This window comes from Parus major, chromosome 15 (genome assembly GCF_001522545.3).
Source record: "Parus major isolate Abel chromosome 15, Parus_major1.1, whole genome shotgun sequence".
Lineage (NCBI taxonomy): Eukaryota > Metazoa > Chordata > Aves > Passeriformes > Paridae > Parus > Parus major.
In genome coordinates this window covers 11,230,998-11,249,310 of record NC_031784.1, presented here as the reverse complement: position 1 = coordinate 11,249,310, position 18,313 = coordinate 11,230,998, and the positions used below count along the sequence as shown (strand labels likewise).

The window sequence follows — 18,313 nt, the reverse complement described above, 5'->3', positions numbered from 1 at the left end:
GGCACCTCCCTATAAGGGCCTTAGTCTTGACACTGAGTCAAGTCGCGTGTCCTGGTGTGTCTTGGAGTCTCCATTGTTCTCTCCTATAAAAGTGAACTGAAATGAACCATCAGAGAAGTCCACGGAAGAAGCTGGTTTACAGACCTGAGATTTCTACCCAAAACTGGAAAGGATTTTATTTCTTCTCATCTCATGCAGGATGACACATTGCAGGTGTCACCTCCTCAGGAAAGACCACTTGCATGAGTGTCCCCCAGTCCAGTCCATCCTCAGCTGAATACAAAACTGACACATCCATCCCATCTCATTGGGATATTACACTCGGTCCAAACCTGAATTCACAGTCACACACAGGCTGTGAGTCACACTGGGCCTTGCATATAAACAGCAACAAATGTATTTGGTGGGTCCTCTACAGAGTCATCTGCAGACCAAACGGCCTCCAGTGTCATCTCCAACCCAGCAGATCATTTAGTCTGAGCAGGGACCAGATTAGCCAGGAACCTGAAAGACCATAGACAGCAGAGGGAGCACTCACGGCTCCTGTCCTCAGCTCGAGCATCCTGTCCGAGTTCAACAATGCAAAACAAAAGTAAAAATGACCCCCGGTGGCCACCTGGAAAAACGGAGGTACCACTATACACATGCTGCACTTGTGGTTCAAATACTGCTGAATTATTAGACCAAGTTAATGCCCAAATCGGGTTAATGCCCAAAGCAGGGCTGTGTTTTGGAGGATGTTTCCGCCTGCTGTGCTGCACCAAGCACACAGCGATCACAGCACACGTTTAATCCTAATTCTGGTTTGTATCTAGGGTTTCACTGGAGATGTGGAGATGGAAGTGAGGTCTGGTCTGGACTGCTGGAGCCCCCAGTTTTGATTCCACCTTTTCTGCAATGCTGCTGGAATTTTCTGTGAAGGCTCCATCCCACCAGATCCCAGCATCTGACTGTCGAAAGTGGAGGCAACATTGAGCTCCCCCATGAAGTGTGGAGTCCTTTCATGACAGTCACTAGAGATGAAACATTTTGTGAGTTGAATCCTATCAATTCAGTGGCTGAGACATTCCTGTAAGTACCAAACATTAAGCAGCTAAAAAAAGAAACAGGGGTTAAATGTCAAGTTTACACTATTGAAATGCAGGGCAGATGCTTCCTAGTCTAGTATTTACATGTATTTACTGGCGTGTTACTGGTAGGTTCTTGTCAGCAGTTCTGTCAACCCAAACTTTCTAGATGTGTGAGGAAAAACTCCAATCCCTGGGCTCCAGAAGTCACCTTTCCCCCACCATGTGCTTCCCAAGGTATAGGAAAAGCAATTGCCTCTACTTGGCAAATCAGACTTATTCAGATAAAACACAAGCCCTTTAGACAACCCTTTCTGCTCCCCAACAAGCAAAAGGAAATGCTGTAAATAAGTGGAAAGGCTCAATGCTGGCACTATTTCCTGACTCCCAGCACCAAATGATAGCACAGGGGTCTGTGATCAAGGACAATATTCCTGATGAGAAACTATCTGCAGCCTTTTGGAAATTTCTTATCAAAAGAGCTCCATTTGCACTCCCACCTCAACCTCTGACCTGGTTTCTCCCAACAATGCTATTCTTTGCTCTCTCTTCCCTTCTTGCTGCTATTTGGCAATAGAAATGTCAGGGAATCAGCCAGTATATATTTGGATGCCAGTGTAGAGAGGTAGGGCCAGGCTCAGGGCCTCTGCCTGACACACCACAGCACACACCTTTTCAGGAAGCAGGAGAACATGAGGCAGAGGAGAAGAAACCAGAAAGAAACAAAAAGCTAAAACTGAAAAAAGTGCAAAACAGATTCACAATATGGAATGGGGAAAAAAAAAAAGAGGAGGAGAGGAAGAGTGCAACCATCTTCGAAACAGCACAGGTAAAAGTTGGGGAGCATAAAAAGAGACAACACATTTGAATGTATTGGAACAATAAATTTTATTCTATTCATCCCATGATCTCTGTCAGCAGTGCTGCCCCATTGCCCCCACCCACCCAAGCAGAGTCAGCTTCAATTACCTTACCTCAGAAACATTCATTACAGGAAAATGCCCTAATTGAATTAGTGCCTTTAGAAAGACCCTTCAGGAAACATCTACATGCTCCTTATTCAGTTAGCAGGGAGGGATGGAGTGGGGATGCCAGCTGAGAAGGGGATTTTATGCAAACACGGGACTGATGGACTGACAGGGACATGTCCTGCCTGTAACAGACATTGGTATAGTCTCTCAATTGCTTTTGTACACAAGAACCATTGTATTTTAGAGCTGAAAAAAATTCTAATCTTAGATGGAAAGCACTGGGATGAACAACAGGGCCTGGAGGTACCCACAGAGAACAGCCCCTTTTAATCTACGTAAGAGACAAAGGTTGGTGAGCCTTTGGAAGGTGTTTTAACTCAGGGTTTTGGTATGAACAAGCAGCTAAGTCACTTGGAGCAACAACAAAGATAATACCAGTCCAAAATGTTCCCCCTGTAGTTGGGGTTGGGAAAAAGTGAGATTTCCATGTGCAATACACAAAAGTCTTAGATGCTGCAAAATCTACCAGTCAGCTATTGGAACAGCCTCTAACATACTGGTGCAAGTCTTCAGCACATGTCCTAAAGTGCTGAACAGACATCTCAGAGGCCATAGCCACAGACATACCTCTTGCAGGGACCTGGTGTCTCACAGAAATGTCCCATTCTCCTGCTTTTGTTGCCCCAGGGAAATGGGATGCAACGTGCTGCCAACAGCTGCAAGCAAACAAGATTGTCCACACGGCAGCTGTAAGGCAATGGGACTGAGGAGAGATAAATTTCTGTCTCTGACAATAGCTAATGGGCTCCAGGCAGACTGGCAGCTGCAAAGCACCCAGTTCCCTGCTCTGGTTCTGCTGACCAGGCACCTCTGGGACTGTACTTTGAGCTGGTGAAGAAAAGAGGCAGAACAAGTCTGCTTCCATCTATTTTTATACTGCAGATCCATCTGCTTCTCTCCACAGCTGGCAAGGCCTGGAGCTCAGTTTAGATCCTCCCAACAAAAGCCTCTTTATGAGGCATGGGAATCCCCCAGCACTGTCAACACCATTTGGATTGGATTGCCCAGGCACGGGCTATTTTGGGCACCACAGGTGGTTTCTCCATCTCACTGAGCACAGGGATGGAGCCAGCAGATGCCTCACCACAATACTGCTCTGCCATTCCACCAGGGGTAAACTGAGCAGCACGAAGGCTCTGATAACCCCACTGGGTCTGGGGGGATGGGACACAAAGGGAGGAGTTCAGGGAATGGGTTTCACAGGTGAGACAGCAGAATTTCCATCATCACTGTGACTGAAAACTGCTTTTGAGACAGAAAAACAGAGCAGAGCTGATCAGAGTCTCCTCTCCATCCAGGCAGTAACCCCTTCCTTTATGCTGAGGTTCAACATCTGCTTGCTCCTGTTGGAAAGAGCTCCAAGCTCTGGGTTTCCCCCTGACACACAAGCAGCAGAAAGCTCTCCCAACCTCTCCTTTCTCTGTTATCTTATTGCATGGATGCTATTTCCTGTGTTTATTTTTCTTGTCTGCTTGGCTGACCTGGAGGGTCTCACCTGCTGGAAAACTGCCATGACTTCTCTATCTGCTACACTGGCCAAGGGTTAGCAAAAAAAGAGTTTTAGGTCACTTGTAGTTTTCCTGTGATCCCTGACTACCAGCAGAGGCCAAATGCCACAGATGCTGAGGGAGAGCAGGTTCCTGTGCGTCCTTACCTGGTGACATCAGCAGATGAAAGTCTTTAGGAAAAAGAACAGGGACACATTTCACAACGCTCGGATTCATCTGGCATGGAGAGAACACAGCCACCTGGAAAACACTGAATTCATGGCTCTGTCCTCAAGGACCTCCCTTTGGAGACCGTGAACATGTCTGTGCAGCACACAGAGCACAGCTCTTCCCAGACCTGACTGACACACAGGCTTCAGTGTTCAGTGTCAGCCACATGTCACTGACCCCAGGACACAGCCTTATGCTTTTGATGGGAAGAAGGCATTAAACTCTCCCAGGGAGGATTGTATGTCCCACACAGCGTTTACAAATCAAAGGCTGGTGGAAAGATCCTCCTGCAAGGGAATCAGAGACTTCTTTTAGCATAGAGAGCATGTCCTCTTCTCCAGCCACACAGGGAAAATCTACAAGAACACACTTGCTGCAGTCCTTGAAAGTGCAGGTAGTTTTGAACCATGAAAAGGCACAGGCAGCGCCTGCATTTTGGATAAACTTCTTGTGCATTAGGTCTGGTGTATGGCAGGAAAGGAGGGATCATCTGCAAATATAGAATTTAGGATGGGAGAGAAACTGCTTTGGAAAGCAGTGGCTCAGAGAAAGCAAGCCAGAAGTGTTTCTGATTAAAAGACATAGATTCCTATGCATTGGCATATTCCATAAGGAATAGGGGATCTTGGGTTTAATTTTATTGCAGATGAATTGCTGGGTTAGTTCAGCAGACTGGAAGGCCTCAGTGCAAGTTAGGGATATTATTGTGTATTTCCTCTGGAAGGAAACCAAAATGCTGTTTCTCATGACTTCAGAAAGGACACAGCTGTAGAACAAGCAGCTGAGTCTCAGCTTTACTTGTGGCATTGAGTTACCGATGGTGGGAGAAAAGACTATTTCTGTTTTTCCAGTGCAACCTTTAGCATTTTGATCCTTCTGGAATTAGAGGAGGATCTTGAGGAGGGTCTGAGATTTTTTTTTTGTCTCCACCCTATTCTGTCAGTGCTTTTGGCATGGATATAAAGAAAGGCAGGAAACACTTGGAATACTGGACTGCTCCCAAATAGCAGGCCTCAGAAATGAGGCAGTCAGCTGTCCTTTAAGGTGCTGGGTGCCATCTAGCCCAGCACCCCTGTACTGGTGCTGGATGCTCTCCTCTTGAGACTCTGCCTTTCAATCAGTCACAATCCTTGTGAATTAACTGCAGCTGTCCCCCAGTGCCTCTCTGGATTGGGAATGCAAACATTAGTCCTCTTCTCCCCCATGTCTTTTGGATCTGCAGAATAACTTCGCAATCGGATGTGTTACCAGCACAGAACAGCTTCAAGTCAGCAGCACGATCTTCAGTCGCCTGCAAGGAGCCTTGTGTATCACAGGGCTGGATCAGGAAACCTGTGATTGCTCACAATCACATTAACAGAGAAGACAGGATGTCAGGGAATCACTCGGCGAGTCTCAGAGCTACCATTCCTGTCACCTGTGAAACCAGTCAAATTCTCTGGATGATGGAATGGTTTAATATCACAGGATCCAGTGTGTGTGGCAGGGCTGCTCAAGACATTAACACAGGAAGCAATATTGTTCAATGTCGACTTAACTGCCTGGCAGGTTACACAGTAATGTGGAAGGATGGGAGCCCGCTTGGGCCCAGGACTCACAGCCCTGCAAACATTTCTCCTTGTGGGAGGACTCTTTTTTTCTGTAGCTCAGTGGTAAAAGCTTGTATGAGCATGCAGTCAAAATGGCCTTCACCCAGCCTGGGTCAGCTTGGGCAGAGGTGCTGGGCCCAGAACACCTGTCCACAGGAGGCTTCAGCATCTGCCACTGCTCAGCCCTTCAGCACCTCCAAAATAGGAACTTGGCAAACAAAGCCAACAGAGTGCATTGCTAAGCAGAACATTCTGCCGAGTCCCAACACCAGGACTGCGTGTTACAGGGCACTTGCCAATTCCTGAGTCAACTTTATTTATTATACACAAGAAAGGTCATGACGAATCTCAAAAGATAAAATCTGTGTCTGTCAAGTCACCTTCCTTATTTTCATTGGCCCAGACCCTCATGTTCCACACCAACAATAACAGGACATGGGTTCAGGAGGCACCATGAGTGCAGCTTACCCTGAGATGGCCCAGGCTTGTTTTGCGTTCTTCATAGAACTGATCCAGGCTGCTCATTTCTCTTTATTAGGAGGTGGTTTTTTTCCTGGATGCAATCACCACACTGCACAAGAGCCCCACATCCATGGAAATCCCAAAGAACAGGCACAAGCTTTCACAGTCCAGATGATGCCAAATACCCAAATGATGCAGCTGCAAGTTCTCCAGCAACATGAAATATCTGAGATATGCTTAACTCCCAATTAGAAGAAATATCTTGGACCAATACCAGCCCAAAAAATATCCCCATGATCTCATCAACAGCTGAGGCAGCAAGACACCTCATGCACATAGATCTCTTCATTGTCATTATGAGCTGTTACCTAGGAAAGGCAAAAGATTGGAGCCTCAGGCTCTGGATAAATCCTTGGCTAAACTCAAGCAATTGCAGCTCCAGTGCTGTCAGTGTCCAAGCTGGCAGGTTTAAAGACTTCCCTGGGATCTGTAGAAGTTGCAGTCACCTCTCTGGATTGCAGCAGAACACTCCCAGAAACCGCAGTCCCTGCTTTGGAGTTCAGTGTAACAGTCTCGGACCACACAGTATGGATCTGCACTCCACGTAACCTCATCTTTGTACAGCTCACTCTGAACTTGCAGATGGAAAGTTCTTTTCCCACTCCTTGACTTTCACTTGCTGAAAAATCACCACGCTGTTCTCATACCCAAACTTGGTTTAGATTACTTTCTTTGATGTGTTGCAAGGACTCTAATTCTTGAAGTGAAGTTCTGATTTTCTGAGATCTAGACAGCACTTTCCTGACACTGCAGGATCTTAGCAGTGACTGCTGCAGTCCCAAAGCAGAGAAATGACTGCATCTCACAGCCAAAACTCCTTCAACATCCCCATCCACTGGGTCATTTCTGAGGGAACATCTCCAATATCCAGAAATGCCCCTCTTTGTTATCCGAACAACACTGAAGAGGAGATTGGGAAGTCAGGGAGGAACACAGGTCCACTTACTATTCAGCAAGACTCCAACATGCAGTGAGTCACTTCATCTGAGGTGCTTATCTGTAGGATCAGAGAAGTGGATTCCTCCCAGGATCATTCAGAGCAGGCAAAAGTCTGTCTCCTTCCCATGAATGAACACACAGAGAATCTAATTTCTCACATGGTCACAGTCAAATGCAAGACTGGAAGTATTTTTCCCGTGAAAGTAAATTGTAAGGGCCTCAGAGGAGGTGCTCAGAGCTTTTTAATGACCTGAAACTTTTTGAAACGCATACAGATACTTGTGTGTATTATGCTTAGCACCAAAGTCTTCCTGTTTGGGGGCAAAAGTGATAAGAAAGATTCTGCTGCTTTAACTACTGAGAAAAGCTCTTTAGCCAAAATCATTATCTCCCATTTGTTGGAAAAACCTACTAATCCTCCACAGCCCCATCCTGCTTCATCACGTCAGCAGCTTCCCAGTGCTGCAGCCAGCTCTTGTCTACAGCAAAAACCCTGCAGAGTCTAATTGCTCCGGGCAACTGAGCCAAGGTGTGGATCTCTGAGCAGAGATTTCTGATCAGGCCAATTGTTGTTAAGCTGGGAGCTCTTTCTGTTCTTCCAAGTTCTCTTTCTTAGGTACGAGCATTGTTCCCGCTGGGCTCCTGCAGACGCCCATTGTTCCGAAGCTCCAGCCTTTGATGCTGCAGAACAAAATGCACAGTGTTTGTGACAGGAGGGAAAATCAAAAAGCTTCTCAATTACACACTTGGTTGAACAGCTTGGGCTGCAGAGCACCAGGGTGCCAGAACCTCTCCAGAAACTGGGGCCTCCTGTGAGGAGGCCTTGAGCACAGCTCAAAGTGACCCAATAGAGGAAGTGACTGGTGGTTGATGGCTATCTGGTGAACTTTCATTTCAGAACCTCCCAATTCCAAGTGCTCCTGGATTGAACAGACTTCTATTAACCTCCTTAGACACATTTTTAGTTGCTGCCAGCTGGAAAAAGCTGGAAATTACTCTTGCTTCAGCATGGCTCAGATTTGACAGGAGAAACATCACAGCAGCATGTCGATTTCCTGCCTCCATTTCTAGACTAATTAGACTGGCAAAAACTGGGCAGAAGTCTGAAAGGATGATGGTCTGAGATGCACCAGCAGGGCCACATGGGAGGAGAGCCAGCAGGGTGGGATGGCCCAGTCACAGTTGGCAAAGCTGTTGTATTGGTGCAGTTATGGACCCTCAGGTCCTGCTGTGGAACACCTCCTTCCTGCCAGGGCAGTGGTTTGGGTGAAAACAGCTCTATTTTGTGTTCCATACAGAACTGTGAACAATTTCTACTGCCACAATGACAGATCCTGGGATGTTAGAGATGGGAGGAGTCTTCTAGTCCATTTGGTTCTGTCACTTCAGTCTGTGCTAATCTCTTCTGTGAAAGCACAGGCAGCACCAAGGAGAGAGCTCTCCAGAAGGATCAATCAATGGAGAAAGCTAATAATATAATAAAAAAATACTTGCACACAAGACCCAGCCAGCCGGATCTTCCTGGGACAAAGGCACGCACACTCTCTTTTACAAATATATTTTATTATTTTAATGCTTATTAAGAAATGTAACCAAGACAGACTCCGCAGCACCAGCGGCTCCTCACTGCCCAGCAGTCTGATGACTTCACAGATATGAAAACTTCACAGATTCAAAAAAACCTTTGGTCAACGCACTTTAAATACATTTGCATGCACAGATTCTCCCACTCCCTTCCCACCCCCCAATGGTAACTGACAGAGGGAAAACAACACCTATATTGTAAAACATTTAAATTAAAAGAGTAATCGTTTCATACTGACAGCATGTGCAGCAGGGTGCTCATAGTGTCTTGGTTTGCAGACCACAGAGAACCTCTCCACAGGACAGCACAGGAACACCAGCTCCTGAGACAGTGGGGGGAGTGAAGGATGCTCTCAGATCAACAGGTTCCAGTCTTGATTTTAACACATCCTTGTGTGAACAGCCCCAGCAGGCAAGTAAGGTGGGGGCAGAATAACATTGCCTCAGTCTGGGGATTCTCTGTCAGGGTTAGTCACCTCTCATGCAAATGAGGAACTGGCAATTTTTGTTACTCTTTATGTGTTTTGCCATAAAGACAGCCAGAAGCTCAGGGCTGGAAAGAAAAAACGCTGGAATGACTCAGTGCAATTTGATGCCCAAAACAATTTGGGAGAGAACTGACTTTCAGGCAGCTGAACTTAGCAAACACCACTGGAGACTATTGCATGCTAATGCCTTGCAGCACCACTGCAGCCTGTTTGTCCTTCCAAAGAACTTGGATGGAAGGATTTGGTTTTAAGGTAGGGCCCATGCTCATGAAGCAGAAGGGGATTTGTTATACCTGGATGTGCTCATGAAATGGAACAATGTATCTGGAAAGGACATAATCCATAAGAACCATCCCTGCCTCAGTCAATATAGACCCTACAAAGTCAATCCTGTGACACCCTGAGCACACCCCAGGAAGGGCTGATCCTTGCAGTGACCCGAGGAGAGCTGTAAGGCTGTACATCCCTTCCAGAGACCTTCCTCAGCAAGTCACACCTTGGTCTCATGCCAGCATCATCTTTACACCCCACAGCACCTCCCAGCACATTCCTGCTCCCCTGAAATCCTCCCAAACACCTACTCTACAAATGCTCCTTCACTACCAAGAATTCCTGTCCATCCTGACCCTCCAGTCTCCCGCACCTCAGAGACTTCTCTGTATCCACCAGCATCCCCTGAGGCAGCTTCAAAAAATGATCAAAGGTTCAGATTATTCTATGTCACTCCAAGTCCACCTGCACCCTAGCAGGTGGTCCTAGCTGGCCCCCAGCTGGGACCAGCAAGAAATCCTTTCTGTCTCCAGTATTCCCACCTGTCCCACCATGCCAAATTGCTTCTCAGTTCAAGAGCCGCAGTTCAAGCTTGCAGAGCTCTGAAATGTCACTGATCCAAAAGGGACTCTGCAGCACACAGCTGCAAGTGCATTTATCTGCACACACAGAAAAGCAGTGCCCTGTTGAGGAGAGAGCCCCAAGAACTCTTGGTAAAATTACTCCTGGCAACTGATCAAACTTCGTTTTTTCCAAAATTCTTATAAAGCAAATAAACTCTGGAGCCTTAAGAGTCTTCAGGGAATGGGGATATTCATGGAATGCCCACATGCCAAATGAGGCACATCATCTCTCTATGCTGCTTCTGACTTTTTTAGCAAGAAGTTCTCGTTCAATGAAATTAGTCTGCTGACCTCAGCTCCTACTCTCTGGACCCACTTCACCTGGGATTCCCAAGAAGGTCTTCTCCAGCCTCTCCTGATAGTCACCTCATTCTTCCCTTTGTCTTGCCACCATCTTTGTTTATCCAGAACAACTGGATCAGCTAAACATTCTCCAGCTTGAAGAAAACTGGGGATATGAGTGGTCCTAGGAAGTTTGGAAGGCAGGTACTTCTCTCGAGGGTGGAGAGCTGCCAGGAGAAGGAAAGAGTACATTTCGCTGATGGGACCTAGTGCTTCTTTCTTTTTTAAGAAAAACAAACCAAAAAGCAGGAAGACCTGAAATTATGATCCCTAGGAAACAAGAAATATGAAGTCCAAAATTTGTTCAAAAAGCTCCTGCTCTCCCCAACTGCTGCAGAAATATCTTCTGAGGGTCCATCTCAGCCAAATGTTTGCCAGAAGGCCTAGCATGTGGTGCAGCTGCAATCCCTTTCTTCCTGTGACTGCAGAGAGCTCCACAAACCACACTCTCCATACTCTGCCCTTCCTCCTGCACACAGCCCACCCCCTTCACACACCCTTTTCACTTCAAGTCTGGATCACTAATATTAAAAGGGACTGGATACACTTGGGGGCAGCTCAAGCAGCAACACAAAAGCTAAATTCAAGATATCTGGCAAGTCAGTAAGTTTGCATGGTGATCTCGTTGGGCAGGAAAGTTTTCCAGAGCAATCTGGAAAGCAAAACAATCCTAAGCTTGTCCATCAACATAGATCAACTTGATTCTTGGGGCAACCAAGCAAGAAACTGCCATAAGTGAGTGTGGAGATGCTCAGGAAACAATAGAAAGCAGCCAATCCACACCAGCTCTTGGAAGTCTGATCCAATGCGGTGCAAACCATCCCTTTACAGTGGCAGCTACAGCTCAACAGGCAACTCTTCTGCACTTCTGCGTGTTCCAGCACATGAGCAATGCTGGTATTTTCCCACACTTCCTTCCCTGCTCTGGGTCTTTGTGGACCTAATTGTTATTGACATGAGTGCCGGATGTAATCTTGTGTTATTCTTAGAAACATTTTAGCTCCCAGCCGAGGCCTGAAGAGAACAGCCCCCCATTTTCCTGAGTTCCTCTGCCACTGTTACAGGAGGTCAGAGAAGCTACCACACAAATAACCTACAGAAATATTCCATTAAGAAGGATCAAGAGTAACTATATCCCGAGTCACCTACGGAGGAACTACCTATGACGTCAGTCACAGGGAAATGGCTTAGTGTTCCTTAATGGTGGTATCACTGGAGTGATAATCCTCTCCTCTGACGTCAGACTATGGGGAAGAGCCCTGCCAAGAAAGCAGCAGTTCAATTAAACCATGAAGCCTATTGTTTTACAAACTGGCCTCTCCTTCTGCTAAGGACTGTGGTGGTAGCCACACCTTTTTATCCATCTCACAGTAAATTTTATGCTATCCCAGAGGAGCTACATACCCAAACACATTCAGCACGACAAATTTCTCCCCATACGTGTGCAGGGAAACTGGAAAAAAGAAAATTCTCCTCAAAATAAAACTATTTTTTTCATTTTAATAGTTCACAATATATAAAATAAACATGGAATAAGAACACGCAAAATTAACCTGCTCTTCCTCAAGTATGAAAATCCAGTTTCCCTTGGCTTCTGAAATGTTAGTGGACATACACAAGGAGAACCCAGATTGGGGGAGGATATTTCTGATATTTTCAGCTAGAGAATAAGCCTCAGATCCCTGGAATGACAAGACTTTTCATTTCCCAGTAGGACCACTACTGCTTGTCTCCCCAGAAGGCTGGTAGTACTGGACATGGATTATTTGTCTGAAAAACAAAACACAGACAATGTTCAGGTGGAATTCAAGCTGATGTGGTTTTCTGCTGTCCTTGAGCTGCCAGACTTCCTGTGACACAGAGAATTACCAAACTGCAATGAAACACCTCTGCAACAAACCACAGCAGTGTGTACACTTGCTGCAGGATAGATTTGCCTGTTCTTTTCTACAGAAAGTAAAAACTGCAGTTTCTAAACTGAGTTCCAATGCTACTGACACCTTTCAGCTTCTCAGAGCAGGAGCATCTTCTAAACAGACAGGCCCAGGTCTGTTGGCCTCTGCACCACAGGGACACATCAGGCTTCACAATAAAAAAACTGAAATCACAGGAGAAAAGGTTTTTAAACAGAGCTTGTTGGAATTCCAAAATCAGGTGAAGTATGTGAGTGGGTTGCTCTCTATCCTAAGAAAGAAGAAAGAAGTCCCTCAGCCTGGGAGTGAGGATGAAGGTGACTGAAATATGGAATATTACCTCCCCTCACGCACATCTGGGTCCATGGAAAGGATTTGCATTCTAGGAGCTCGGGAGGAGAAGCACAGAGACAGGGGGAAAGCAGAAAATGCCATCAGCCTACAAAGAGCTCACACACCCACAGCTCTTCACAGCTCTGCCCTGAGAACCCTGCCCACAGCCCTGGCCTGCAGCACCACGTCCTGCTAACAGCCCTTTTGCCAAGGGAAATCCTTGGCAAGGCTCAGCTTTGGTGATTTGTTTGACACAGTGGAGCACTAAGAAGCTATATTTGCTATGTGCATCTGGAACACTGAGCACTCAGGGAACAGATATGAGTTCTTGCCCATCTTTTATAACTTAACATAAAGTAACCTTACCATCATGTGGGGAAAAAAATCATTTGAGCAACCTGTTGCAGTATAAGCTTTAAAAACACAAACTGAAAAACAAAGTGCCATGGTTGAAAGTATCCAGAGTTCCCATCAAGCAAATTCCTTCCCTCTCCAAGCAGCTCCTGCCATCCTTCCTGACAACAGATTTTGCTATCCCCCTTCTGCTTGTTGCAGGGCCACAGTACTTTGAGGCCCTTCCCAGTTGTTCTTTGTTATTCAGCAAATACTTCCAGCCGTGCTTCTGTTTCCATTGGTAAAAGACAGCGAAACCAGCACTCAACCACAGGCACAGTACAGCACAGTGTCACAAAATCTCTGCATCAGCAGTCTCCCAGTGCTGAACCTGGAATGCCATCCTCGACCTTGGCACTGCTCTTGGTGACAGGTCATTGATGGGTAACATGTCCCTCCTTCCTTAGTCCACTTCAGTGGTCTCTTGGCTTTTCTCCAGTCTGGTATTTAGGATCATCCAATAGTCCTGGATATGGACCCCTTTCTCCACAGCGATCTGAATACACTGCTCTCCCCCCGCCCCCCAACCTCCCTTTCTGCCATGGCAGAGGTCACCAATGGAAAAAAAAATAATTCTACCAGGAAAACTTTGAAAGTCTCATCAGGAAACATCAGCTGCAGCAAAGGCTGCTCTTTCCAGATCTGAGTAAGATACCTGGGCATCAATCAGCTCTTCACTGTGAAGCTCCCTGTTCAGGCATGCATCTGAGAGAATCCCATTTTTGCAGGAATGTGGGAGATGCCCATTTGTCTCCAAGTCCAGAGCATTTCCATTCTGGTGCCATTCCAAGCCAGCTTTGCATTTGTTTAAGTCCTGCTTTTCAGGATCCCTGAGGATCTCTCCATTGGTGTATACCTCTAGCGCATACTCACTGATCCGTATGCTGGCGTTCTCTGCATCCCCACCATGGGTGGAAGTCCTGGAGCTGGCTGCCCCTGCCTTGAAGGGCTCCTTCCGGCCTAGGATGTGCTGGCTGATGATTTTTCGGAAGGTGTATCGGAACTCCCTGATGCGGTAGGCATAAATTAGGGGGTTTACAACCGAGTTAGCGTGAGACAGGATAATAGCCAGATACATCAGCCAGAGGGGAGCATGGGCACAATTTGGGCAAAAAAGGGTAAAGCAGTTAATAATGTGTAGTGGAAGCCAGCAGACTGCAAACAGCCCAACAATGATGGCTAAAGACTTGGCTGCATGGACTTCCTTCTGCAACGTGGAGCGGGAACGTTCCCCATGTACCATCTTGTTCTCCATCTGCTTGAGCTGGCGCCGGGCTGCCATGAAGATTTTCAAGTAGATACCAAACATGAGAAGGAGGGGCAGGAGCACACAGGCAAAGAAGTTGTAGTAGACCATGTACTCCATGGTGACCACGGCCTCGAAGAGACACGCCACCATGCTGTTGCTGCAGTTGATGGGAGAGGACCAGTTGGAACCCAGCTCTTCGATCTGGGCACGCTTGTGCCACCCCAGCATTGGGGTCAGGCCGATGATGAAGGACAACACCCAGCAGATGGCAATGATGCCTTTGGCTCGAGAGCCGGTCACCAAGCCATTGTACCTGGAAAGCAGAGGAGATGGGAGCTATATCAGTGTCATTCAACAAGCTTCTGGCACCCACACAACCTCACAATGGCCCCTTGTTCCAGAAGACAGTGAGAAAGGCACCTGCTTCATCAGAGGGGCCTTTGCACTGATGTGCAGAACCCATGCAGCACACCAAGGACATGGTGACACTGTCTGCCACCTACTTCCCTCCCCTTTCCTTTAAGCAGTGAATAGTTGACAGAAAAGCAGGGAAATTAGTTCAGTTTCCATCTGTGCTCCTTCACTCCACCAGTCCACTTGGGAGTGCACATAGGTCTTGCAGCCTGGCTGCAAGAACCAACAGCACTGCTCTGACCCTTGTGATGAAGACACTGTGGGTCTCTTGCCAAACGCTAAGGCAATGTCTCCTTCCTGGCAAAGGAGCAGCCTTTTAGCATGGAATTGTCTGTCTTTGCAGTAGATCAGTAAACCAAATAGCACAAAAGAACCTGGAGGCACAGTGCCACCACCCTTGTGTCCACATTCTGGTGTGCTCCAGGGAAATCCTGCTGGCTCAGTTGCAGCAGCCAGGTTGGCATTGCCTGCACGGCACCTCACTCTGCTCTTCAATGGCACTTTAAGGAAGACCAGCACTACCAACCTTCTTGAAACAACTGAGGCAAGTCAGCCTTTTTCCTCACCAGCCCAGCTAAGTCAGCCCCATGTCTTTCTCAAAAAGGAGGAATTAATATGAGGACAATTCTCTGACTACAGGTGTGTCGTGGGCTGCACTGCACACACCAAAGGGACCTCAGTGGTGGAGGCATTGATGCCTGGCTGAAGCCAGTGCTCTTAACAGTTAACTCTCCAAGATCTGTTGAAAGAAACAATAAGCAACATGGTAAGAATCTGACAGTGCAGCAGAGACCTTGGTTTGGAAATATCAGCCAGTTTCCAAGGCCTCACAGGTTACTGCGAGTCCTGAGCTGACTCCACCAGTTCTTCCCTCTGAAAATGTAAATTAGGGCAGCAGTTTAACATTTCAATGCAATTTCCTTCCCTGGGTAATGCTCAGCATGGAAAGTAGATGGCCAGATTCCCACATTGTGCAGCGTGGGTCCCACACTGTATTTGACCCCGTGTGTCTGTGATCAGACGGTAGCGCTGGGCTCCCAGTGTTTACCCAGTGCTCCTTCTCCCCCTGTCCCCTGAATTCTCACTGAAAACAAACATTACAAGAAATAATACAACAAGCCACAGAAATCTTTCCATCTCCCAGTGAAATAATTACTCCCACAGGTTCATGCTTCTATCCCAATGCAAGTTTGAGACAGGGGAGAAGAGTGGCTGCTTTTGCACAATAAAGAATGGAGATACTGCACATGCTTGAAATCCCTGACAATGGGTCTTGGAAAAAACAAGACCCATCAGGCTTAAATTTCTCTTTCTTAGTTGCATTTCAAAACCAGAAAAGAGTGAGTGGATAACGGAGCCAACCACACAATTCCCAGCACGCAAAACATACCTAAATTGCCCTTCCAGAAATGAGGAAGGAATTCAGCTAATTCTGAGAGAGAAAAAGGTTTTTTCCAGCAATTAGTGGATCCTGTCCAGTGCTTAAAGGATGCAAAGGGCACGGCATGAGTGGTAGCAGAGAGCTGCTCCATTCAGACCTCATCAACACATCAAAACAGCATCTGTGCTTTGAAATGTACACTCAGGGAGCAAGAGAGTGGCTGAAGGCCCTTGAAGCTTGGAAAAACAACAAAACAAAGCAAACAAACAAAACTAAACAAAACCAAAAAAACCAGACCCAATCCCCCCCCCCAAAAAAAAAAAAAAAAAAATCCACAACAACCGTCAAAACCTTGCAGCCCTGGAATTAGCTACATCTTGTCAGAGGAATTTTGAAATTGCGCAGCTGTTATCCCACGACTAGAGATGTCCCTTCCACTAAAAATACATTCACTACTCCAGACAAACACCCCTCCAAGACTGCCCCCTCCCTCTTTTCCTCTGGGGATTCCCATGCAGGAAGCTTTACGAGGCTTCAGAACAGCACTCAACCCGAGCAGCTTCCCAGCTGCAGTGCATTGTGCTGCAGTGTATGTCCGTAACACCTTGCGCAGTACCTCCAAGGGTCAGGACAGAAAGCATCTCGTGACATAGCCAATGGTCTTGTGTTGGCCAGGTACCCACTGAGAAGTGTTAATTTGTTTAGGAGAGCTTAATTTCTAGGATCCACATGAGGCAGCTCTGACTGACTTGGCGGAGGTAGCATTATAGTCCAGATGGGTTTTCCTGGACTCTTTCCTCTTATCCACATTGAGGACTTTGTGTACGTCTCCGTGTACTTTATCTCAGTATCTTTCCAGGCTCACAGCAGCCAGGCCAAAGCCACTCTCCATATCCTCAGTGCTGCAGAGCTCTACAGGGTAAGTTCAGGGCTTCCCAAACATATCCTCTATCCCAGGAGTTGCTGGCACCATGCAGGAGACAAAACCAGCTGAAAGGAGGTGGTCACACCCGCAGCCCTCGTTTTGCGTAGCTGGCAGGTGACTTTGCAGCATGTCTGATGTGGATTGTCTGTGCATCAGCAGTTCTACTTCCTGGAAATAACACACTTGCACTCACACAAACAGCCACTTCTGCTCGTGAAATTTAAGGCACAAAGGACCTGAGTGCAGAGCACATGGATGCTCATGGTGGCACTGGATGTGGGGATAGAGTCACCTGCCTCCTCTAAAAGGCAAAACCAACTTTTCAAGCACATGAAAATGTGAAAGTTTTCACCTAAAACAGTTTCACCTGCCCTGCTGCTCTCCCAAGCACCCAGCTGGCAAAATGACTGCAGGAGAGCAGCTCCTCTGGGCTGCATAGAGTAACGTGGCTGTGGATGTGACACTTCTGGGTCCTTGGACTAAATTCTGTACCATGAAGACAAATATTCCTGCACAGAGTCTCTGAGACTGGGTGGAAGACAGTGCTGGTAGTCTGTCCAGAGTGTCTTCAGGAAGAAGTTAAAACCTTTCAATCCACTGCATGATGTGTAGCTGGCCTAACTCACCATCACCGTGTCCAGCCATCCTGCTGCTTGTCTTCCAGACCCTCCTTTGGTGGTCAGCACTGCACATCCTCTGTCAGGTGTGGAGTGTTTTTCAGACACCTTTACTGCATCACCCAGAATGCCTGTGCTCAGCTGAGGGCTTTGATATGAATTCTAGCACTGCTCCAAGGTGCTTAACAAACCATTACAAAACACTGCTCACCAAACACATCCACTCAGCAGCCCACACCACAGGCAGCTGCAGCCATCAGGGACAGGACCAAGCAGAATATTCAATTCTTATTACATGTATGTGGAAATGAGAGACCTGGCAATCCCAGATCATCCAGGAAATCTGTGACAGGGCAAGAAATCAAACAGACCTTCCCCTGTAACAAACCCCTCAGTCCAGAGCCTCCCTCCTCTATTGCCAGGTAATAGTGATGCCAGTGATCCTGGTGTTTGTCCATGCTATGGAGACTGGGGAGGTGGGCACAGATGTCCAGCATTATCTCTTCTCTAAACAGCTGAAGCAGGAATGGTGGGCAGACACAGTTCTGCTCATGACATGATCAGCTTCTTGAATAAAACCTTGGTAACAGCAAGTTCTGTGCAGGCCACGAGGGCACTGCTTTCAATGCCGTGCCCATGTTAAAAGGAGGGGATTTACTCTGTTCTCACATTAGGCTGAACCTGCCCTAAATGTATTTAACATGAGCATATGTAGGAAATGCATTCCATAAAGTCAAAAGGTTTATGGTGAGCAGGGAAAGAAATAAGAATAGGGAAAGAAATAAGAATAACTTGGAGCCACACATGGCTCAAAGTGACAATAAAACATTAAAATCCTGATTTGCTGGTTTAGATGCTCACTTATCAGCATTTCAGAAAGGAAGCCTAGGGAATTGAAGCAACTACTGAAACAGG

The 18,313-nt window shown here is 46.9% G+C and overlaps 1 protein-coding gene across 3 annotated transcripts in view; it reads right to left on the bottom strand.

Annotated features, from left to right (window-relative positions):
* Nucleotides 1–9,054: 9,054 nt before the first annotated feature.
* Nucleotides 9,055–18,313, bottom strand: part of ADORA2A (adenosine A2a receptor) — a 30,627-nt gene continuing 21,368 nt past the window's right edge. For all 3 annotated transcript variants that reach the window (XM_015644375.3, XM_015644374.2, XM_015644373.2), the window contains exon 3: nt 9,055–14,374. In XM_015644375.3, coding sequence (XP_015499861.1) covers nt 13,414–14,374 — 961 coding nt within the window. In that variant the 3' untranslated portion in view covers nt 9,055–13,413. The remainder of the gene's footprint in view (nt 14,375–18,313) is intronic.